Here is a 25,573-nt window from a genome sequence, read left to right on the forward strand (position 1 = left end):
CTGCTGAACAGTCATTAAAAAAGTTACATGTGGGCACTTTGTCCCAGTGCTGGAAAATGTCAGTCTGGAGAAGGCCAGGATGAAATTCAGAGAAAAGGACTTGTCTTCCAAGGCCCTGGCACTGCCAACACCTATGGGAGTTGAAATGCAAAGCCAGAAAGTAGGCTCTAGCCAGTGTCCTCTATCCAGAGAGCTCCACAATACAAAGACTTGGCTTAACAACTATATATTCTCCCAATAAACTGTTAAGTATTTTAGCAAAACCAAGTTCAAATGTAACTGAAAACTAACATCAGTCAACATCAAAGAAGTGACAGAAAGCATAAAAAAAAACCCCTACATTGAAAGGAAAGTACTCACATATGGAATCAGCAGCTCTGCAAGCCCTTCTTGGACAATTATGGAAATAGATCTCAAATTTTGAGCCAAAATGCTCCATCTGGAATCCACAAACCCAAAGAAAGTACAGACTATCAATTGGTACTCAGTATCCCCTAGTAAAAATCTTTTCACTGAGGCTTCCCAGACAAGAACTGTGACAGTGACTTTAGGCACCTTGCTTTAAAGAGAGAGAAAAAAACCCTGTTTTTAATAAAATTAAAGACTAGATGCTTTTGATAGTCTGCTTCCCCATTGTCCTAGCTGGCTTAGAAAGATGAAGCTTTCATGCCACCTTTGCTCAGAGAGCTAATCCAGCTTGTAACTAACATCTCCAGCTGAAGTCTGGGCTTCTCAGGAGGGGTGTAGCTATCCTGACTTTCACAAGCACAAACGGACAGCACATAATTAACAGGCTTGCAAAATATGATACAAAATCCTGGAAGAAAAACAACAAGAAAGGTGCATATAACAGCAAACAAATCATGAAAGTTTGCCATTAAATCTCTCACCTCGGCCCTCTGGACAGACATGGTTAAATTCAAATCTTCATAAAAACAGTAGAAAATTTGTGTGAATGCAAATCTGTCACTCCATTTCTTCTTTCAACTTTTTTATAGCAGCCACTGCAGTAATAATGTAACGTCCATTTTATGCAATTCAACTCCAAACAAGCCAAATATGCATCCCTGTGATGCCAATCATCTGTGAATCCTGATTAAACACTCATTGCTAGACAGCAAAATTAGGCGTAATCATTACATGAAAGACACCTCAATTTAGGACAGAAGACAAAGTGTCTCAATCCCATATTTGGAAAGTAATTTACACTTGTGCATATATAAAACACACAAGACTACAAAAGCATGCAGAAGAGAGCTATAACTCAGCAATGACATAAAGGAAATAGCAACATTCATGAACTGAAGGTGTGTGATCAGATTTTCAAAGATATTCACCCACCTAAAGACATCAGTAGATGCCTAATGAACTTCGGAAAAGAAGCGGATGTGAAGTTTTGCTACCTAACTTATAGGTAAAACACTTTTAAAGCTGTTTTAAAATGAAATCAAAGCAGTTCGCAGGTAGACAAATTTTAGAAAACACCTTCATACCCCAGGGTAAACATGACAATTCCTCTGAATATGCACTGTGCACAACACCATTACAGCATTTCATACATTAGCTTGAAAAGGCAAAATAAAATAAAGTAACAAAAAACACCCCAAAAAGAAAATCAACATTTTCCACATTCATACAATTTATTACAAAACTTCAATGAAAAGTAGTGCTATGGTATATATAAAAATTCAGTACATGCCATCGCTCAGCTGACAGATAGAAATGCCTGCGACAAATTTTTGCCATCAAAACTTGAGACCTGAAGCCAAACCTCCAGAGGCATCCACACAAGTTGTTGGTGTGTGGAGTGTTCATGGTGTGTTAAGGCACGGCGATTTAGAAAAGTCAGCTTTTTCGAATCACTGGTGAATCATGGGCGTTTTTGTACATTTTCTCATACATCACACAAATGCAAATCACCAGAGAAGAAGCTTCAAATGCAACAAAAGCACAGAGGAAGTTCTGAAAAACGGATATGATACATAATAACCTAAAATGGCAGGTGAAAGTTATAATACTGTGCAAACACACAAACGTTTACTGTAAACAGGCCACAAAGTCTTAGTATTAACCACGAAACCGTTCAGAACAACCTAGCAGATAAATGATTAATTCCTTAAACCCACCACAATGACTAGTCCACACAGTGTACTCTTGGCAGTTTCTGAATAAAAAGGTATAGGAAGGATAATAAAACCACACAGTTAAGTATGAAGACAGTGTTACCAAAAGAATCAAAAGAGATACACTATAAGTTGAATAACATTGAGTATATAAACCAAGCAGTTTTACAACACGATCTTCAGACTTTGTGTTTGTTTTAACGCAGGTCTTGGTCTGTGGCATCCAGCTTTTGGGCAAAGAAAAGAGAGCACCCATCCACTTAGAGAACCGTATGCTGCTGGGAACAAAAGTGGAAAACAGAGCATTAGAACGGACAAACTCTTGGCACTGTCAGAGCATTGGGGGCAGTTGGAGCCCCTCCGAGCAAAGCTGCATAATCCAGGGAATAGGGAGTTTCAGTTTCTGCATCACAGGGACCTGCATTACAACTAGATCAGCTGAGCAGTTTGGACCCAAATATTTATCACAAATGTCTAATAAGAGCTTATAAATGAGAACTTATTTTTAGCTACATAGTTTCTTAAGCACCTAAACCCCCCCTCAGCCTGCAAGAACACAAGAAGCCCTTACAGCTCCTCTCAACAGTCCTGCACACAACACATCGACCTTGGCCTGTTCTGTGAAGCATTATTGCTGCTGAGGGAAACAAACAACTCAGCTAAACAGGGCTAGCAGTAGGCAGCAAGTTCGACATCATACACCAACACTGCTAAGGTAAAGCAGGAAAGCAGACATTTTTTCAAGCATTCATACAGCACTGTTCCTGTGCCTGAAAAAGAAGGGATACTGGTCTGTAATTTCAAAAATAACTGTCAGTTTTGGGTATTTCTACAGTTACTTGCCAATCAAAAAGGCTGCTACAAAGAAAGCAGAATCCCAGCTTTCCCTGAAAGTTGGATCCTGCTTAAGAAGTTGCGTCCCATTTGGAACTCAGGGGAAACACCTGAAATTCTTCAGTCCCAAAAATACTCATTCCTGACAGAAAAAAATAGCTTAATCTAAATGCTCATCTGGATGGAAAAATAGAAACATCCTAAAAAACACCGTTGTGCCAACTTACTTGTAAAATACAGTGTAACACTCATCCAGATTACAGTGGGGTTAAGGAGCAACATGCTTTGCTCTTTGCCATTCTCATTGTGGGAATTCTGTTCAATACACAATTTCTTCTTATTTTAAGGAGCCCATCACCTCTAATAACAACTAAAACAAGCAAGCTAGCAATAAGGCTTTAAAGCTAGAGTCCATAAATTGCTAAGCAAATTAAATATTCAAATTCAAAATTAACCTCTTGTGCTACACTGCTACTTCAAATTTGAAAGAGAAACTTGATTTCTGCCAGTGCCTGCCCAACTCTAATCTGTTACAGAAGATACCTCAAGAAGAAACTGTAACTCATGTTTCAGACTCACAAAAGGACTGGAATTTCCAATAAACATGTCGGCTTGGGTTCTAAGCACAGCTGTGCACTAATGTTAGCAGCATTAGCTCCACGATACCCACATTTTATAAGCTCATAGAACACACTTGGGCAAAGTATGTTCGTGTAGTTCTAATGTGGATTCATCTCACCGCTCTTTCTTCCTCATCTCCTTGTAAGGCAGTATTTTATGATACAATTAGGTTGATACTACTCTTGACAAGTTTGACCTCCAGCTTTACTATACCAACCTTATAGTCCCCCATGCTCATTTCACGAACACACAGAGTTAACAAATGCCTCCATCTGCAATGTGAGTTCATACCATCATTTAACAAAGAGGGCATTTCTCCAGTGTGCCATTAAAACAGAACTCTCTCAGTAAGTAGCATAACTAGCAAGTACTGCATACACTTGCACCCTTATCATGCGGTCACATAGCTCAGAATCCTGTATTTGTAAAGATTTTGAAAACCTTGTAAAGGAAATGGGTTTGCCTCCCCCTCAGCTCTTCCAAGAACACCACTGCAATGCAGGGCGACTTGACACCTCTATGTGTTCACTTCTGAATTCCCAATGAGAGAAATTTGCTTTATAAGCAGCTGCACTTTCTCACCTCAGTTGTTTTTCTTCAAATAGCACTCATTTAATGTTATAACTACAGCCCTTTGTGTGTCCCTTCGTGAGCAAGAACTTTGAGAAATGGCATCTTTCCAAAAGGCAGAGGAGTACTGGATGATACCAGCGCCCTGCTGTAGGTTTTGACTCATTTTGTCACCACACCCCAAACATTTTGGTTTTCTGCTGTTTCAGTCACCCTCTGTTGACTTCACTGCTTCAAGTTTGCTCCCTTTCCTTTGCTACTCTGTAGCAAGAACTCATACTTCCCCACAGCAATCATCATCAGCTGAGTTCACAGTAAGTTACAAAACTGACCTTTGAACTGATTTCCAATGCTCATCAGTTAAATATGTTAATAGGGTTGATAACCACAGAAGCACATCTACATACCAGGATCTAAGCTTCAAAACTATCAGAAATGTTCCTCTGTTTCTTGGCAAAAAGTGGCCCTGACACATTTTCAGGTTCCCCATTATACCATACAATTTCCAGCTGAAGTCTGTTCTCTAAGGGTGAAAAAGCTTGTGCCAGCCCATCAATGCAGGATTTGCTGAACAACTCCAGAGTCAGAAGAGCTGAGGAGAGCTGGACACTGACAGCACTCTCCTGGTCTAGCTTCTAGCCAGAGAAACATCCACTGGCAGTGCCAGGCAGATGTTCCAAATACTACAAATTTGCCCAAGCTTCACATTCTCCAGGCTCTCAATTTCAGCTGCCAAAAAACTACATCATCATTTCTGCTGCCTCAAATGACATTTCTCATCAGATCAATTCAGTATTCAGCAGCATCATTTTAGAAGGCTGGTTGCTATGACAATGCTTTGTGTTGTTCTGTTAAATGATGTCAATTCATTGGTAGAAAGAAGAAGCTGTTTGGTGTCTTTAGCACTGTTCTTAGCAAGAACCAGAACAGTGTTAATGTGCTCAGGAGGCTTTAAAATACTTGTGGAAATCACAAGCTATACTAAAAGAATTTTCAACATGCTACAGATATTTTAAGTGCAAGATGCTTGGGTTTCTTTTTTGTCTGAATATACTTCCCTAACTATAACTACATTTCCAGATGGCTATATTAGCGTTCCACAGCCTGGCTTCTGTTACTGATTTGTCCCAGTATGATCTTGAAACTGAGTGAAGACAGACAAACCGGATTTGTTAGAATAGCAAGAGGAAAACAGATTGCAAAGAGATACGCTGTGAGAAACAGAGAAGCAAAGGGAAGAAACATCAACTAATAACCATTTCACTTGGTACAATTATTCCAGCTTTTCATAGTAATTGCTCATCTCAGAAGGACAAGTTCAGAAATTAGTAAATGTGCTGTTGGAGTTACTGCAGAGGCTTATTTCAAAAGCATTTCATATTTGAGCACCCAAATAAAACTAAACCTGTTTTAGGTTTTGGTACCTTGCTCCACCCTTCCATCTTCCTCTTCAATCCTTTGTGTGAACTGTCAAATAAAAGAACCAATAAGCTCCTACACTTTACAGCAGTATCTTGTGTTTTACAAGGGAAAAAAAAATCTAAGGAAGATTAGTAAGGAGAGTATATCAAAAGTCAGGGTAAAAAATTGTTACTACTTATTCTAAGAATATCCTGGTGTCTAGCTGTGCTCTCACTGCCTGCTCCACCTGCACTGGTTGCACACAGAAGCTATTAAATGTTTAGAGGAAAGAGACAAAAGTGTAGCTCAACACACCTTTGTTAGGGCTGCACTCAAAAGATCTTAATCACCATCATCTGTTCTCACAGGCTTTTGTCAGAAACTGCAGCTGGAAACAGGAATGACCAGTGTGCCAAAATCATCTTCCTTTCCTACCTCTAACCCAGTCTCCACCAGCATTCATCTTCATTCCCTTTCAGGATTCTACTTCACAGCAAGAAATCTGTCCACCCTCTTTGGAAACCTTCATCTACGTCTGATCTTTGCCTTTGTCACTCCCCTTATTCTTCTCTTACTCCAGCCTTGAAAGAAAAGGAAACTGCTTGAAGTAAACTCTCCTTTTGCTCTTTCCATAAAACCTTTAAAGATGGCCCTATTCAAAAGGGATCAGGCAAACCAGACCTTCCAGTCATCCCATCGGTGCAGCAGTTTCTGGTAACACAGACTTGTCAGTCTTTTTGGCAAGGATTTGAATTTAGCACTTCTTAATCATTATGCAATGCTCCTCCCAGAACACCCCAAAGCATTCAGCAATCTCCTTCCCACCCCAAAATACATCTGAAATCAGAAGTGGGTATTTCACATATTTGGATATTAACACATTTCATTACCCTACTGTTTATTCTCCAGCTCCTACCTATGAAAGTCTTCATACTATACCCCACTCCTCTTTTCCCAAAATACTTGAAAACATCTTTATATCTGTGCTTTATGTAGGGGAAAATATTTTAATGGACTTTTGAAGAAAACACAAAAAGTAGGTATGTATCCAAAATAAAAAGAGTGAAAATATTAATTTTTACATAAACTCTGTGTTTATAAAGTCACATATTTTTCTCAGCACAAAGTAAGGGTGCAAAAGAGCAATGGGAGGAGAGACTGTGCTTTCAGTAGCACAGGTGATTCTTTAAAGTTCTTGTAAAACTAGAACCTGAGAGATGTTCAAGATAAACTCTGATAGAACAAAAAGATTAATACCAACTATATTTAAATTTGTTGGCAGTTTGGTTCTGTTAACCACTGTGTTAATTACAAGCTTCCTGGTTTCTCTAGAAATACTGAGTTCAATAAAATACATCATGATGGGAATGGTGGAGGTTGAACTCATCACGCCTCCTAAGCTGCAAAGTCAGTTAACATGCATGAGAGAAACTTCCCTACGGCTAAGATCTGGATTAGGATTCCCTTCATTATGCTGCCAGAACCATACAACTGCATCTGCAATTCTGACTGTGCATACTGGCCAACAAACTACACTAAAAATCAATCTATCTCTCACTCTCTCTCTCTCAAGGGTAACAAAACCCAAAGTTCAAAAGTCTTTCCTGAAAGCAACCTGTCAAACATGATTTCCACAGCAGCATCAGAAATGTATCTTAGCAAATTCCAAAATAACAGCAGGACCTCCATGTATGAGGATCTCATTCAAATCCTTCTCAAAATATCTCATCCATACTCAGTATTTCAGGCCAATAAACGTGACCTCAAGATTTAGTTCAAATCACAACAAGATCATGGGAACACTCAGTTAAATCTGCAAAGTCTCCTTAACACACAGAGTGGTCCAAGCTGCACTCCAGATTAGCAGTGTGAAGTATCTACAGAAGAACATTTCCCTTGGACACACATGAGCATGCTCAGAACTCTGTTTACTTACGTAGCCATGGCTGCAAATTCAGCCTGGGACAAACCATGCTCCAGTTCCTTTTTCTAAAGGCCATATCCAGTACTGCCAGAAGCTGCGAAACACAGGGGATCTGGGGCCATTTCTGGCTAACCATTAGTGGGAATACTACATCCCATTAGCCCTCAGATACTGATTTCAAAGCATTTAGGAACTGGAGAAGGAACTTTGAATATATTTGTACCCCTTGCCATCCTGTGCTCTGCCAGCAACTGTGGACAAGGTTAGGTTTATGGTGTTTTTTTCTTACTATCAGTTTTAAAGTGCCATGTAATTAAACATGATTTCTAACTCCTACAAAGAACTGAGCTCCTTAGCAAAAAACAGTAACAATAATTTACACTAAGAACACTTTCCTGCATCAAATAACCATTTCCACAAGTAGTCAGAATTTGACCATATGACAACAAAGTCACTGTGAAAACTTGGAACTTTCAATTCCAACTATAATATTTAACAATATTGAACAGGCTGCAAAATGACCAGCTCCTGTGCAGGGAATGAGAGCTTTCTGTCAGACACTGCTATCACATACACCATGTGGTCAGCCTCAGTGTTTAGACTTCCAGCTCTGGGAAAACATATCTTAGTATGGAAGTTGGAAGACATGATGTGAAGACTCCTCTATCTGCCACAGTTGAAACTGTGACAGTAAGAAACCTGAGACTGAGTTACTTATTTCCCCTTAAGTACTTCACTCAAAGATAACAGTGCACATACCAGTAAGACCATCAACTTCTGCTTAAGTGAGAATCCAGTGAATAAGTTTATTTCTTAATTATTTTTTTCTTCTTTTTATGTAAACAGGAAGACTGAAGGTTCAAATAAAGGCAACAAAAAATCTCCTCATTTTAGGCTTGGAATGTTGGCAGCTGACACAAGGTCATAAGGGATAACATAATCCATTTTATTCAAGCTTTACATTCCACAAGACCAGCAATCACAACTAGAGTATTAAACTGAAGTATTAAGCAACAGGACTCCTCATATCCGTCCATTTTTTGTTCTTGCGTTTAGAGGATGAATTCTACCAGAAGAAAGAATGAGTATGTGCTACACAAATTTTTTTCTTCACTCACTCTGATCCCCCCTAATACATCATACATATCATCAAGGGAGTCTGTATTCAGCACACCTGACCAAAATTGTCTGGCTCTTTGAGAAAACTGTTGAAAACTCAGCAGCCTACATACCCCAAACCACTCTAACTTTTGTTTACATATCAAATTAACTTTCTGAGCAGCTTCTGCTAACAGAAGCAAAGCTGATGATCCAAAAATAAGGCACTGAAGAGAAGGATTTACAGTTCTTAAAAACAGCTGGAAAGGTAACATTGACATATACCTTTTTCTAGTCTGCTCATGACATCACTTTTATTTCCTGGTAAGTACTGTAAATGCAAGTCCAAAGTGCAAACTTAACAACAATCACTGCCAAAATCTTATGTAAGAGGTGAAAACAAGTCAGAAAAGCAATACCTGATGCATCCAGACGTTAAGCACCTTAATCATCACCAGGCTTCATCCTCATTTGGGCTTGCATCTGGGCAATCATCTCCTGCATGCGGCGCAGCTGGAAGAGAAAGACACCCAAATGTTTACAACAATTTCATGAGAAGCCCAAAAATCCAGGAAACCTTAAAACTTTTTCTTCCATGGTAGGACACAGATCCTATTTTCATCTTCACAAACTGGAAACTTTCAGTAATTCACATAACTGAATACTTGGGTTTTTCCCATCTCATATTCTTCAATTCAGTCCATCTAACTTTCACAAAAGATTTGTAAGAATACTTACAATGAAAATTAAGCAACAGAATCCAAATCTTTTGAAGCCAGCTACATTTGCAGACTTGTGAATCAGCATTTAATCCATAATAAGGAAAGCATGCACAGAGCTATACCTGAGTGAGCTAAAGCAGCTTTGTTCTGATACAGGTGCTCAAAGCACAGTATCATGTAGGAGCACTCATCCTGTGACTATCAGGGAACTCTGCACACTTTTAGAAGCACTAACAGCCAAACATGAAGACAAGATTTAAAAACTATTTCAAAAGAGAAATAGATGTTTATAAAATTTGGAAAGCCAGACTAAACATACTAAGCACCAATACTTTTTACATCTAAACAATGACTTTTCCTGGAAATAACTGTTTTCTTAAGGCATTTTCTTTTAACACTTAAAAGTTAGTTTCCATCTCATAAAAGGCCAGTTATATATAATGCTTTGTTGCTCGTTGTTTTTTCAAAAAAAAAAAATTAATTGGAACAAATGTTCTAAGAAAGAGGAAAGAACACTAATATAGATTTTCAAAGTATACATGCAAATACCTCTAATTTGCTTTACAAATGACTGGGTACTTCCTTCCAAATGCAGGTGGGGAAGCTCCACATACAGAACTACAAGTGCCCCATTTTACAAGGTGGAAAGGAAATACTCTGCTATTTCCACGCACATTGTATAACCTTTGAGTCCATCTCAAACCAGAGATCATGTAAAAACCTGAGGCTTGTATAGCAAGTTCTCTTTTTTTTTAAATTATGTAGAAAACTCCTTTCATTTATTTTCAGGGGGGAAACAAACTGAAAAAGCACTATGTCTAAACAATTATACTGTATTTTCATCCAGTCAGCCACATTAACTATTCTGATAGTCGCTACTCCACCAGGTTCAATACAAAAGAACCTGAGACAAATGCTTGAGTAAATGCATGTGGTGTTGAGCTGTTGTTTCTGTTAAAAAAAAACAAAACAAAAAAAACCACACCACCAAATGGAAAGAAAGAAACATCACAGAACAAAAAAAAATTAACTGCAGGTTCCTGTATCACTTTTCCTTGCCTGCTCTCAGATACATATTTAGGAAAGAGTAAAATACTGAAGATTAACTAAAGAGTAAAAAAGATTGCAGCACAGCCAGCAGTAACAGAGCTTGCCCAAAACTAGCTGGCTTATGTACTTATCCTCCTGCTGGATCAGCACAGGGTTCAGGAGAGGCTAATTCAAGTTGCTGTGGCTGCTGCAGAGATGCCCTCCAACAAAAGGAGAGTCACGCAGGAACAGCATGAGATACAGCTAAGTCTGTGAGGATTATTATAAATCCATCGACATCTTTCTGCTAAATACTTAAAACAAAAAGCTTCTGATCAAGAAGATGGCATAACACTGCAGGAAGGAGGAAAAAAAAAAGCAGAAAGTTCCCAAAATGAGTGTTGCATTGACTTCATGATACAAGAAAAAAGTAAGCTTCAAAGATCAACTTGTAAAATGTAAGACACCTGGTCCTTTGAATTGCCTCTCTGCAGATTTACCATCAGAATAAAACTAGCTTTTTGGAAGCTCTCCTACTTGAGCTTTCCCAAGAGCACTCCAAGCTGAGCCATGAAACATTCCCAAAATAGAAACCATTCAGTAATCACAGGGGGAAATGCTGCTGCACATGTATTACAGTGATTGCTCAAATGCAGAATTCTGCTAATAGCCAACATCATATTTTAAGACTTAAATATAGCATTGAGAATTGCATTTTCTTAACTGATAAAAATATGGCCATAGCAAAAAATAAATCAGATGCTGCATATGACACAAATATAAGGTAGCACAAAAATCCCAGGATACCTACTCTGCTCTAATGTTAAGATTGTAAAAGATTTTCCTTTTCCATTCTCATGTGGTGTTTTTGAGACCTACTGGTGAAGTCTCATTCTTTTCCATTAAGTAAGTAATAGCAAGTTTCTGAAGCTATTTTAGAATAATTCAGCAGAAAAACTTGCAGGCAAGAGGTCCGTGAAAAAAACTAGGCACATTGCTGTAAAATGAAAAAAAGAGAATCAAGCTGTATTGTGCTCAAGTGGTAACCATGCCAGTCTCTTCAACAATTCCTCTTCGAGTAGAGGACAGGACACAAGAGCTGTTCTTCCACATTACAATACAAACCAAAACCAGCTCGTGTTCACCTTACTGGATCTACTGAATAGACAGAAAAAAACCTCTGCTCTTAATAAAGGCAAATGTAATTAAAAAATCACACCAAAGACTGAAATTGATGTCACGTCAACATCTGCGTTCCCTTAGCTGTTGGGGACTGCAAGCATCAAGGGCAGAAAATGACTTTGATCTTGCTCAGCAGCAAGTCCTCTCACTTGCAAGAGCAGCATTGATATATTTGTGTTCATCCCCTAAAGGACAGATGCTACAACATGACAGCATAGGGCCAAATGCACATAATGAAAAGGAAGCTAGCAAACAATGTTTGGAAATCTGTTAAAACAAATAATTCCTGTGAATTCTCAGATAACAAAAGGCAAAAGAATAAACGTAACCTTGGTATAAATGCCCCTTAGTTTACTTACGTCAGGTCTACAATTTAGTTCAAACTATCATGTAACTACTGCAGCAAAACAGAAAGGAAACAAACATTTAAAACGAGAGCTAAGGTTACAGAGCTAAAAGTGAACCATACATCTTGTTCATAGCTTCCATGCCCTTAACAGAAACCACAGACACACAGCTCTGCTGTACCTACAGGATTTCATCACAATACCAACAAATACTATTCCTGTTTAAACAACGCGGATGGCTTCCCAGTGACCAGCATGCAGGTATCATAGGAGGAGAAATATTAAGAAACAAACAGCATTTACTTCTCACTGGTATGTTTCCCCTCTGCCAAGTCTGATTATTTCTGCCCATGCCTTTACATAAGAAAGGTGTAAGTGAAGAGGCTGCAAGAACAGGGCAAGATGGAAAACTGGAGACAGTGGATTTTTTTCTAGTGAATGTTCCCATAAGAGTTCTTTTGATTAAAAATACCTCCAATACAAAAGAACAAAATAATTTTGTTAACTGAAGACAAGAAAAATACTCCTGATAAATTGGAAATGGAGCTACCATTGAGACAAATGTCTTCCATCGGACATGTTGACAAAGAGCAGAAGTCACTCTGACCACAGCCATTACATGAGCAGTATGCACTGTTGGTTCAAAAACAGCTCAAAAGGACAAAAAAAAAAGCAATTACTCAAAAAAAGAAAAAAAGTTTTTACATTATAATTCCTCAGGGATTCCCAGTGCTAAGTGGTTATTAATGGTTTTCTTCTTCGGAAGTCTCCAGGAGTAAGACTGCACACTTCACAGGGCAAGGCTGAAGCATTCTGCCCCCTGCACTGGGCAGTAACATCCCACAAAACAAATTAAACTGCAGACCTGTTTTTATTTCCCTCAGGTCTGCAGGTCTTCATCAGCAGTCATGCTGTCTCTTCCCATAAAAGTTTTCCCCTTACCTTTCAAAACAATGCTTTCCCAAACCCCAGCAGCAGCAGGCATTACCTGCACACATTGGTCACGTCCTCACTCCCCATGGGGCCACCGCAGGCCCCCAGCCTGGCAGCCCCCACACTTCTGCTCCCCCCTCCTGACTCCCACACTAACCCAGGGCTCTTTATCGCATCTGCCAAAGGGTTACACACGTTGAGAAAATGGAAGGACAGAGAGAAAACAATTTCAACATTGTTTCATTCTACTATATACAGCCCATTGCTGACCAACTCCACTGAAAACAGCGGCGTGGCGGGTTTCGCCCGAAGTCTCAGGGTAGCTCACTAGAAAAACCAGAGGAATTTATTCCTTGCTGTTTTCATGTAATCACAGCCCTAACATTTTCTGAAAGTACTACCTCTCAAAACTTTGAAAGGTTTTTATTAACAAGACATTTTCAGAGTAGGAGAAATATGGCACAAAACTACAAACTAAGTTTGTGTCCACTTACACTACAACATCAAAATAATCTGTTCTGCATCATATTTACAGAAAGGAACAAGAATATCTTTATGCCTATTTTCATTTTCCAGCTCTTAGAAACAGGTCATCACTTGCAAATGAGCAAAAGCACAACCAGACTAAGCAGTAAATCCAAAATGACAGATTAGCAATTCCAAATTGGCTGAAGTGGGGACCACATCCTTTGGCATAATAAAAGACCATTTAGCAAAAGTGATGCCTTGATAAAGATGATCCTGGCACTAGTTCAAGCATTCATTCCTTCCAAGGTTATATAAACCTCACAAAACTGTAAATAGAACATCAAGCACCGTTACTGATGGGAATGCAGAACAGGAGGGGAAATGGATATTTGTTTTCTCTGTGAAGGCCATGGAATGCAAGCCCATTTCCTCTGTGCCTCTTTCCTCCACAGATTTTTCCCAGTCTGAACCTTAGGGATGATTTGGAGATGAAGGGACTTCATACCAGCTTATCTACAGAAGATTCAGCAAAGCCTCTTGATCTCTTTGGAACAATAGAATGCAGAAGTTAAAAATGTATTTGTTTTTTCAAGTTCTAACCTAATCCCCTTCAACTTCAGCAGCAATTATTCAGAGATGATTAGCCCCAGAGGAAACTTTCAAAGACTGTCCCCTGAGAAATTCAAAATTTCATTCCTTTAGCCATGTTATATAAAAGGCACATTACATATTTATATACTGGTCTATTTTGACCACTCTGTGTCAATGCATAAATAGACATTTTATATATATATATATGTAATGTGCCTGTCATAACAATTTCCAGGGAAAATATTTATAGGAGACTTTTTTCAGACATAAGTCTTAAAACAAGTAGTTCTACAAGGGTACCCAAGATTCTACTTAACTACTAGGCAGGTACAATTTACATAGTTCAAATAACAGGAGAAACAGTTATGACTTAGAGAATTTAAGTCTACTTGTCTGCTTGGAAGCATTAAGGAAAAAAAAGAAAAACAAAAACCATTTTCAAAAAATGCTCTTGACATTTTCCAAGTGTCCAGTACTGCTGGCTATCAGCTGATGGGCTACTGCTCCTTTGCACGTGCCCCAGTAAATGGAAGGCAGCTAATTTGTGTACAGAACTTGCAGAAGCTCCACTCTTGTATGTGCACAGCCATCAAGTGTGCTTATGCTGCTGAAATGAAGTTATATAGTGATAAATATGCAGCTCACTCAATCTCCAGTAATTCATATTATTAACTACTAATTATGGTGATAATCAGCTGCTTCTGCATTTCCTCTTCGGAAAATTTTTTGCTATTTATATCAACATGCCAGGGTTAGCCAATATCTAACCAGGGTGAGCTATTTTTAAATATGGATGCTATAAGGGAAAAAGGAAATGCACAGACCAACATAAATTTCAAAAATTTCCATGTATGGGAGTCAATCTTCCACCTCAGAAACACACAAAACTGCTTGTAGTTTTGGATTTCTTATTCCAAATCACTGCACATGTGCAATGATCCTTCCAATCATGCTTTCCTGCAGTTATGGACATGGATCCAAGCTGAACTGGATAAAAGAAGGATAAAGAGAAAAAGCCCCACTATCTTACAATTGGCAGCAAGTCTTCAGTTTTCCCACTGCAAGTAGTAAAAGCACTGGCAGCATACTGCTAGAATTTAAATACCAGGCTAAAAATTTCTGAGTCTTTACAACTTGAACATAAAAATACCAAGTTAAAAGGCCTAGCAATAACTTGGAAACAGAGTGAGAAATCAGAGTTTGAAAACACCAAATCCATAAATTGACAGGTGCAACAAAAATACTATGATTTAAGTCAAGGTTAAGATGAAAAAAACATATGTATTACCTATATTATGGGATTTTTAAGACTCAAAAGCCTATTTCTACTCCATAACCACAAGAGATAAAAATAAATTTACTGGTAACATGCTTGCAGTAAGCACAAGCACATCTGAAATGACATTAGACTGTCAGTCTATCCCACCACTGTATGCTTAAGGCAGCATATGTAGCTGACAAACATAAATTGATTTCAATACTTAAAACAGCAAATATCCTTATGGAAAATTAGCACCCAAACGGGAAGTGATAAACATTCTGCCCACAAACAAGAGTGCACACACTACTTCCCATCCACAGTGCAAGTGACTATAAACAAAACACTAAGGGCAACTTGTATGCTCAGGTTAGGTCTGTCATTTTGCACAACTCCAATCCCACCTGCCATAGGCAGTAGCTGATGCAGAAAACTGAAATTGGAACATATCACCTTATATTAAAGAACAAGTCAAAAAACTGAAAATGGAACATTATCATTTATATTAAAGAACAAGTTTTAGAAAGTCCCTCTTACCTCAGCCTCTTTCTGCTGGAGGATTCTATCCTTGTCTACCACTTCCTCTTCAACAGGCCTATTGAAGAAAAGAAGGCATTGATAGTATAAAATATAGAAGTAAAAATCTCCAAGAACAGATTCAAGACTTGTATTTTAATGAATGTAACATTAACAAAGTCTACATGCTTCCACACAGGGGAAATTAGGACATTTTTAAAATCATACTTCCCTTTTGTAAAAGGCCATCTTTACCTCACAGACTCCTGCTATTCACTGTCCATTTCTTAAACTTTGATTTCTTTACTGCTATATGGATCTTTAATGAAGAGATTTCCTCCACTATCTATTCACGGTACAAAAATCAACCGCTAAAAAGCTGTGTAGGCTATTTCCTATTTCCTTCCTTCTTTAACATCAAAATGATTTGCTGAATACTTAAAGAACAAGTGGAGTGTGGACAAGAGCAAGTTGCTATCCAAAAAGATGCAGCAAAGGTAGATGTGGATTTTTTGCATTAAGTTGCCAAGGACAACCTTGCCAAGAATTAAAAAAGAGATAATAAACTCCCTAAAAACACATAAATTATCAGAGAAGATTGTTTGGTCTAAACTTCTCTCTTTAGCTATATATGAAGGAGCAAGAGAAGAAACACCTCCCTAAGCAGATAGACTGGGGGCTGTTTAAATGTGCCCACTAGTGTTCATTTTCTCCAAGCAGACATCATTGTGTAAAACCTATTTTGTTCGCAGGCATCTTCTTTCTGCAGATTCCAATTAAAAGCACAGAGAAAAGGAAATGGATACAGAACACACAGCTGTTTATAAGCACAGCACTTCGCTATATATTAGTCCTCTTCAAGTACAGCATTTCATACAAATTTCAGAATTCCATAGATTGAAATCTCATCAGAAATAATTGTTTACAGGTGGGATTAGTTAGGAGGAAGAGCAAGTCCCATGCCAGTGGGGAATGAGGAGCAGCAGAGCCCAGGGGCAGCACACACTTACTTGCCAGTGCGTTTTAGCCTCTCGGAACGGAAGTTCTCGTAGTGCAAGTCTTGGGTCACCTCCTGCAGGTCCTGCATGTGCGTTCTAGAACATGCAAAGGGCTATTAAACACTCTGTCATTCTCAGCAAAGCAAAGAAAAACACCCTTTTATCTTCTGTTTCTGTTTTATCTAATGGATCTATTTACCAGAAAAGTAAATCCTTACAGACCAAGGCAGTCAGAAAGCCAACCAGAACTCTGCTTTCAAGTTCATTGATCTTTAACTCATTCCTAAGTGCCCCCATCAATACTATTCAAAGACCCAAAATATGCTGTCCTCCTCTTGATCATTAATTACTCCAGACAAGTTGTTCATACCAGTTTTTGCAGTGTTAAGAATCTTCCAAAGACAGTTATTCAGAAAGATACTTTAATTCCTAAAGTATTTTATTACTCTTAAGTGCTGTCAAATATAATTTGTAACTGGGAACTAGGTGGAGCTGCTTAGCTCGCACAACAGCTGACACTGCTTAACTATTTCCAGTTGCCAAAAAAAATAAAAAAGGAAAACCCACTTGCTCACAATGCCCAGCAGAGGGCAATCCCTGCCCGGTGCAAACTGAATTTGGAATGACACAACGGAATTAATTTCCAACAATAGCAAACCATCGTTTTTTAAAAATCACTTAAAACCATTTACGCAGGCAGAATATCCGTATCGGCTAAAACCATAACGGGGTGGGGTATCATATTTAACAAAGGATTTCCCATACTGCCAAGAAAATTGCCCTTTGCTTTTAGAATACCCTTCACTTTGAAGAGTATTTTAAAAGCCTCTCTGCCCCACCAGCTGCGCCATAACAAAACTTCAGTTGGTATGTAAAGCCATCAAATCAGTTCACTTAAGACATAAAACCATCACACGTATCTGGCAACATAAAATATAGAAAATATTCTGAATTCAGAGATCAGAGGATACAGCAGGAAAACAAGCTGCAGGGGACTAAAATGTCACTCTGCCATCAGGGCTAGTTTTAAATTAAGGAATTAACACTGCTATAGGTCTTTAGTCATTGTGGCAGTTACGTCACCACAGGAGATGGGATCATTTTACCATTACTCACACCAGCATTGTGCGCAGCTTGAGGAAATCATTGTGCTCTGGATTTTCAACTTCAACAACTCCCCAGGGATACAGGCGGCCTCTGATTTTTTTCCCCTTCACCTCAATAAGTTGATTGGATCCAATAACAGCGAAGGGAATGCTAGCCTAGTTGAGACAGAAAAAACAAGTTACTGTTTTGATTTTTGGCTGGTTAGTTTTTGTATTTTGCTTTGTCTTTCTTTTAAAGAAAGGACAAAGATTCAAGTAACAGGCAGGAGGGGGGGAAAAGAAATGTTGACAAACACTCTACTAAAATCCTTTCACATCAGAAAACCAACAAATCCCATTCTAGACAATGCAACCTCTCCTTATGAGCACCTGTAGCTTTGTTAGTATCAGTTTGTATGAACAGAGGCACAGAAGGAAATGACGTTTCATTGTAGGAACACTTGACTGTTGTTCAAGTACAGTTTGGGCATAATATGTCATCTGACATAACATCATGCATGGAGAACAGCCAACAGAAACATACTTCAGATACAGAGTGAAGTACTTAGAAAGAGAATTTCAGACACATTCTTCAAACACCTTTGCAAGCACAAAGAGGAAATTACTTGATTATCTGCTTTAACAAGAGGCAAGTTGTTAATTAGTACTGCAACCATAACACACACAATCTCTCTCCTTGCTTGCATGTTACAATGTTTGAGTCAAAAAACAGACTGCAAATAGTAGTTCATGTTTAACAGTTGTTTACACATAAAAGAGAAAAGAAGAGAAAGTCGTGACACACTACACTTGGAATTCTGATGAAGCAGAGACTGGACTAAAAAGGATTATAATGCAGAGTCAACGTACGAAGGAAACTGAAATTTTCAATACATTGTAAAAGTAATAAAGTACCCTTCGGCATATTGTAGAGTGAAGAACTACAGCAGCAAAATGATAAACTAGGAGTGAAACTTGCCTTTAAAACTCTAGTTTGTTCTTTAAACTCCTCATCTTCATCAGAATCTGCATCAGGGAGCTGATAAATCCTAATGCCATGTTCAGAAATCTCATCCAGAACCTGGAAGTTTGCAAAAAAGAAGCAGTAATACTCTTATTTCATTGAAGAGGTATTCAGTTAAAAATACATAAAATTGATTTACTAGTCTGTCACCAATATTCACTTGACTCAGTGTCCAAACTGCAAAATAACATAGGCTTGAAGATTTTTTTAAAAGGCACAAAAGATAAATGTATTTTTAGAAAACACAGCAAGTAAATCATTAAAAAGTGCCAGAAGATTTACAAGGCAAATACAGAAGCAAAGTGAGGTTAATATGAAAAAAAGAGTAAAAGTAACAAGAAGGAATTCATTAGTTACAGCATCAAAACCATTCACCCCATGTCAAACTACATTTCTGTGCATTTGATATGTTCAAAAATTTAGAAGACAGTGCCTATTGCCTCTTGAATCAAAAAAGATAAAAGCTTATTATCCACTTAAACTGCAGAAAGTCCTTAAAAATCCGCTAAGAAAAACACCCTGTTCTTGAACAGTTTTCTTTGTCATTAATGTCTGAGGTTAACATAAAAAATACAGTATCTGTATTCCTGGTCACATTCTTTTCCTAATGAAATCACTGCAGGGGTGAGCAGCCAGCATAACTCCAGGCCTTTGGCAGTTTCCAAAGGTGGCACAAGTCAACCCTTTTTTCAAAACCAAAGAGAATGTTTCTGCTGCCATACTATTGAATATACTTAAGTCAGCTCTTGTCACAGCATCAAATGCACTGACAAGAGTTACTTTCAGTAAAAGAAGTGTGGTGGTATAAAAACAGCATGAAGAATGCTGAGATTCCACAATGACTCTCTCCAAAGGGATCTCGGATGCTTCAGCAGAAAAGAGAAACTGTGCAAACTTCCTAGAGCAGCAACTGTAACCCTACAAACAGCACCTGAACCAAGCAGCTGCGCTGCTGAATGAACTCTCAGCATAGACAAAGCTTGGGCAAATTCACAGAGGGTTTTGAAGTAACTGTAAAAATATTCAGAAGAGCCTGTGTAAGGACTTGTGATGGCATTACTACGTATACAACTGGAGATTAACTTGGTAGCACAAAAACAAATAGACTTCAAATAGAGAGGTCTTAATGAGCCTTCCATGAGTATTGTTGGCTTCCTCGATCCTCTGTCATCATGGCAACCAACAGCTACAGTATAAATGAAAATTGTCCAACCAGAACTTGGTTATTAAACAGGTGTTTAAAAGAAAACAATTCTCCAGACCATAAGCAGAGGAAAGAACCATGTATGAGCCACAGCTGTTCCCCTGACAATGTTTTCCTGCCAGGTATATAAACATCCCCCGCACTCACACACTGAATAAAAGTACTGCGAGCCCCCACCAACACAGAGAGCAATACTTCATAAAGAGAAAAGAAATTTGCGAATAAGCGTTGCCAATAAGCATTTAATACATTCACACAATGACATTTAAATCAATGCATGTTGTTACTGTTTTGCAAAATGGAAGAGACCTGAACTGTCACCAAGTGACAGTAAAGGATGCACAGCTGGGATGGGTGGGGCAGCGCTGCAGTTCGATGCCTTTAAGTAGTTGCATAAAACAAGAAAGCACATTTAACCTGGCTGAGATTTTCAAGATAAAATGCAAGTGGAACAATAACGGGAAAGCCGACAGCAAGGGGTGCTAGAATAATATATTACAGCTGTTAAACCTAGTGCTTTCCTGAAAGGAAAAAGAATTGCAATAAAAACAAACTGTATTTTATGCTCCTAACAATGAAACAGCATTTTGCTTCTTCAAATCTGAATTTTATTGGCCTCAGAGGATTCTGTGTTCCTAAAGATTAGCCTTCCCATGGGAAATTAAAAAAAAAGTCAAAATACTAGCTCCCCTCTCATGAAGTCATTCCTTTGAGCATGTTTCCTTAGCAGCCTTGCATGGCACAGCTTGTGAAAATGTCTTGCATTTCTTCCCACTCAAGAGTTTTAAAAAATAACTTTGAATTCCAGAAAGCCCAAACAGGAATTACTCCAAGCTGGGTTTCCTTTGCAAGCACCACAAGCTAATCTTGCTGCTTAGTCCATAGCGGCAAAACAAAAACATTTTACTTCAGATTGACGGCCAAATGGCAGAAACATCTAAAAAAAGTAGGACTTCAAGCTGCGTCAGCAAAGCAGGACTTTGATTCCTACTCTTGATTAGAGACTCTGTTGGCCAAGATGCTTTGAGTTAAAACAATATACAGTAGCTTTGATTTTCAAAGCTTTGGAAGCACATTATACATTTCACTTAATATAAACTCAGTTTGCAGACTGACCTTTGCCTGCAGTATAAAAATAATGCAAACTTGTTTACCTGCTTCCTGACCACTCCCTCGGACTACAGATGCCTTTTATCTTATTGTACTTAGCCAGTGTATAAATGTGGTGTCCATATGTCAAGACTGTTTTAAATATTAGTTAGTTAAAAGTTTGTTAAATTCCCAGTGAATTATATTTTTAAATAATTAATGTACCACTTAAATGCCTCCTTCGATTCTTTCAACATCATTCTTCTCCCAAATGCTGAACCAAAAAGTAAGCAACTATGAATACTGAGCCTGAAGTACACTGCTGAAAGGGTAAATACAGGGGATTTTATAAAAAGTAGCAGCTCCACAAACAATGTGAGATATAAATCTTTCACCAAGTCAGTACAGTAACAGAAAAGGAATAGCAATAAAACCTGCACCATCAGCCACATTTTTGCTTTATTATTTCCCTATGAGTTCTTTCAATTTGCATGCAGTGCACCTGTCATTACCTTACAGTATTTGTGGAGGAACAAAATTAAAAGCTCAAGAGCCTGGACAGAATTTCTTCCAGCAAGATCTAAACGCCCTTCTTGTCTCAATGAACGAACTTTTTTTTTATTTCTTTCCTCCTTTCACCTGGTTCACCATAAAGCTGCTCATTTCTGTACAAATATCTCTTCCCCTCTTCAGTGGATGTTTGTCTGCATTGCAGACAAGGTTCATACAGTCACTGTCCCCACTTTCAACCTCCTCAGCTACAAAGGATTCATTCCATTTCTTGGGCAAGTTTTCTTACACCACTGAGCTTTATAAAACACAGCAGCAATGCCAGCAGTACCTCACTCTGTCGAACTGTAGTTCTTCACATGCCCACACAAACCATGGCCACACCTGTCACTGTGGCACTGGTTCACACAAAAGAGCCCCAAACAAATCCTCTGCATTTAGGTGCAGTTCAGCTAATGTGCTGCTCTGCCAGCATCATTTTATCTATACTATTTTCCCAGTTAAATAAAACTGTAGTCCCTCTTCAAGAAAATTGAAAAATACTCCCAACACAAACACCCTTGGAATAAAGATCCAATAACCATCCTAAAGGCTTACAGGAAGTCACAGGATCACAATTAAAACAACTGTCATGCCCTGTATGAAAACGTAATATAAAAGATACCTTACCATGAAAAGGTTTACTCTGGTGTAAAATACAGACTGTATTTTAGAAGTACTAATTATCTCTACATTACTCAAGTCATTAAATTTGTAAAAATTCACAGGCTTTGTAGGGTTCAAACCCCTTAAGACTTTACAAATTATTGTACTTGTTTTGAGTCAATTGAACCTGACAAAGCTTGTGATCTCAATAAATTTTACTGGGTCACCTCTAAGCATACACAATACAATCACGCCACCTACCCATTCCTTTAAGAAGGTGCATGAAGCCATTCTCAGTCAAAGAAGATAAACCAGAACAGATTAAATATTTACATTCATTGCCCAGATGATGCGATAAAACGGAAATTCAATTTAAGGTTAAAGACTTGTATAACCACAAATATTGACGTTATTCCATTTAATTCACTACAATGTCATATTTGCCAAAAGCTGGGCTGTCTTGGAAAGGTTTGTCAAAAAACAAAATTTCAAGATGCTGAGGAAACTTTCCAAAGCAAAAGAAAGATTTTAGTACCACTGTCTGGAAAGACAGACAGTCTCCACTCCAACCCTGAGTATGTCCTGGTGTTTCAGATGAACAGATAACCCAGGAGGAAAAATGTTCACACAATGACATGCATTTATCCATAACAACGGAGCTACAAAAGCATCCTGCTCATATATTAACCCAACTGTCCTGTCTCTGTACTAGTGTTTTAGTTTGTATCATGGGTGCACTTATTTAATAAGTTTCCAACCACATTTTGCTACAAACCATGCAGCAGAGTGCACAACCCAAGCACCTTTTGGATGAAACTGCAGATATGCCCTCAGAACACACCTAATGCACTCCCAGCACTAATGGGCACTCAGGTCACTGCTCTATGAGAGCCAGTCTGAAACATCTCCACTTCTTCTTTCAGGATTGCCTGAACCCTTGTTACAGACCGTGTTGCTCAAAACCTGCCCTACTGGGTGCACTGCTTGCTAAGATACATGAAGCCAGTTAACAGACACATCTTAGCAAGTGGAACTGGTAGAGCACATCAGACTTCAGTGAAGATTTCCCACCTCACACTTCCCGAAGATTAGGTCCTTGGCCAATATCATTCACCCCTCTTCAGTTTGAAATTACTTATATTTGGCTTTGATATTGTATGGGTTGCTCTGTTCTCATGACCAAGTGTTAGACCTACTCTTCTCTTCAGCCTCTCCCTCTCCTTCAGCGTCAGGGTGTCAGCCTTGGCAATCACAGGGACAATGTTCACTTTTCCATGAAGAGCCTTCATGAACTCTACATCTAATGGCTTCAGTCTGCCAACAAGCAGGAAAAAGAAAAAAAAAGATTTAAAATAGGCATGGGGTCTTGTGTTGTTTGTTTTTTAACAGACCAAATGTATTAAAAATTATTTATTTCAAGTGTCCACATAAACAATATTTTCATAATAAATTAAGTCAGCTTAATGCCCTTGCTTATTAACTTGGTTGTGTAAAGTTTAAGTTGTAATTAAAATTGTCACTATACAATTAATTGGATATTAAAAACACTTATGTTTCTGGGTGATAAACAATGCAGTATTGACTACCTCAAAACAATATTAAATGCCAAAAAGGGGACAAGGTAAAGGAGAGCATTAATCCCCAAAAGACTGCTTTAATTGCACGAGCTGACAGGTTGGGAAGTAACTCAATTAATATTACTGCTAAGTTACCCGTTCAAGTAATGAACAGACAAGGTACAACACCCTAAAATAAAGCAGCTCAAGTTTTTGCTTACCCATGCCCAAAAGGAGAGATGAAGTAAAAGCAGCAGTGGACTCTGTTGTCTATGATGTGGCGCCTGTTCAGACCACTCTCATCATGTAGGTATCGCTCAAACTGGTTGTCAATGTAGTGGATAATTGTTTTGAAGCTGCGGTATGGGAGGGGGGAGAAAGAGAGGCATCTCACATCAGCTTTAAGTAATAAGGAAAGAATCACGAAAAGATAAGAACAGGACAAACACACTTTTATTAAAAACATTACTGTTACAAAAAATTCAACTTCCTAGCATTTTATCTAGTACTGAGGAAAAATATTTTGATAATGCAAAAGGGTGTTTTCATAACAACCACTAAGTGTCAACTTATGCCTAGAGCCAATTTCAAGTGTTATTCTGTTCACTGAATAAAAAGTTCAAGTGCAAGCTCAGAAAAAACGACTCTAGGCTGAGACAACACAGGAATAGAAGATTGAGGATTTTTCTGCCTTTTTTTCTGGGGGTAGGGGCTGAAGATGTTTTTAAACTAGTTGACAAATGACATATCCTAGATATCCTCTTGATTTACAACCCTGAACCTAGAGCCAAGTTTCTATAGTTACCTCTGAAAATTCTGGTATTCTAGTCTGTTTGAATTAAATACAAATACATTTGCAAGTCATGCACTCAAGCATCACATGATTTATTAAGCTATTTTTGTTACCTTACAGAATTCTTTTCTGTTGGCGAAGAAAATAATTCCTACTTAGCTCAAGGTAATGTAAAATATTCCCTACAAAGAAGTAAATGAGCACAAAATCTGATCACATAGATTAATCAGACACAGAGAGCAGTGATTAGAGAGAGAAAAGAAAACACAATGCATAACTAAGAAGATCATTTTAAGCTGTTCCAGAGCATGCAGACACCTGCAAATACCATTAATATAAAAGAACACTTTATATTAGGTACTGCAGGGGAAGGGAAATGAACAGCTGACGTAGATAAGATTAGGTAGATGACTGTGTATCATGAACATGTCTTAAACTACTTGAGAAACAACTAAGCAGAAAGCTTAACTTGAGAAATAGGAACATACATACTTCTGTTGCTGAGAAAGCACAAATTTGATGAGATACATTTAAGGAGGAAACAGAGCAGGTAACAGAAAAGAAAATTTGGAAAATGAACACAGAATGCTGGCAAATACTGCAACAGGCAGCAAGGTTTGACCCAGGGCTGCATGGCTGCAAAGAAGATAATAAAAGAAAGTAACAAGAATGATGGAAGAGATCCTGGAGGGAATTTGATTCTCCAAAGCTAGGTAAGCTTTTGGATTGAATTGCAGGAATAAATCCACAGTAGAATATATATACACATGCTTACATCTTTGCAAGATTCAGCTGTTCTAAGTCATACTACAGAACACAACACAGCAAAAGATGGAATTTATTGGGTTTTGACCTTACTTCTACTCATTAGGAACCAGCATCTTAATACCTAAATGTGCTGAAACACATCAATATGGTTTTTGTTCTGAAGACATAAAAATATTAGGACAGAAACCAAACACTAACAATGGGAAAGAGCTATCACACATTTCTCTGGAAATATAATCAGTTTACGTGCAGTTTTCTAGCTCTAACAGCTGTAATTTTCCCTA

At 38.3% G+C, this 25,573-nt stretch overlaps 1 protein-coding gene across 3 annotated transcripts in view; it reads right to left on the minus strand.

Moving 5' to 3' along the window:
* Window positions 1-1,615: 1,615 nt before the first annotated feature.
* LOC103615978 (septin-2) overlaps window positions 1,616-25,573 on the minus strand; it is a 30,457-nt gene continuing 6,499 nt past the window's right edge. The window contains exons 5-13 of one of the 3 annotated variants that reach the window (XR_001862222.1): window positions 23,950-24,084; window positions 23,369-23,486; window positions 18,680-18,781; window positions 17,732-17,877; window positions 16,628-16,711; window positions 15,639-15,696; window positions 8,991-9,084; window positions 5,573-5,615; window positions 1,616-2,401 (exon numbers count right to left, since the gene is read on the minus strand). Coding sequence is in view for 2 of the 3 variants with exons in the window: in XM_017734962.1 (XP_017590451.1) it covers window positions 9,016-9,084; window positions 15,639-15,696; window positions 16,628-16,711; window positions 17,732-17,877; window positions 18,680-18,781; window positions 23,369-23,486; window positions 23,950-24,084 (712 nt within the window). In the remaining variant the exon portion in view is untranslated. The remainder of the gene's footprint in view (window positions 2,402-5,572; window positions 5,616-8,990; window positions 9,085-15,638; window positions 15,697-16,627; window positions 16,712-17,731; window positions 17,878-18,679; window positions 18,782-23,368; window positions 23,487-23,949; window positions 24,085-25,573) is intronic. The other 2 variants (XM_017734962.1, XM_017734963.1) reach the window with 2 other exon arrangements.

Source organism: Corvus brachyrhynchos, unplaced genomic scaffold (genome assembly GCF_000691975.1).
Source record: "Corvus brachyrhynchos isolate BGI_N302 unplaced genomic scaffold, ASM69197v1 scaffold114, whole genome shotgun sequence".
NCBI lineage: Eukaryota > Metazoa > Chordata > Aves > Passeriformes > Corvidae > Corvus > Corvus brachyrhynchos.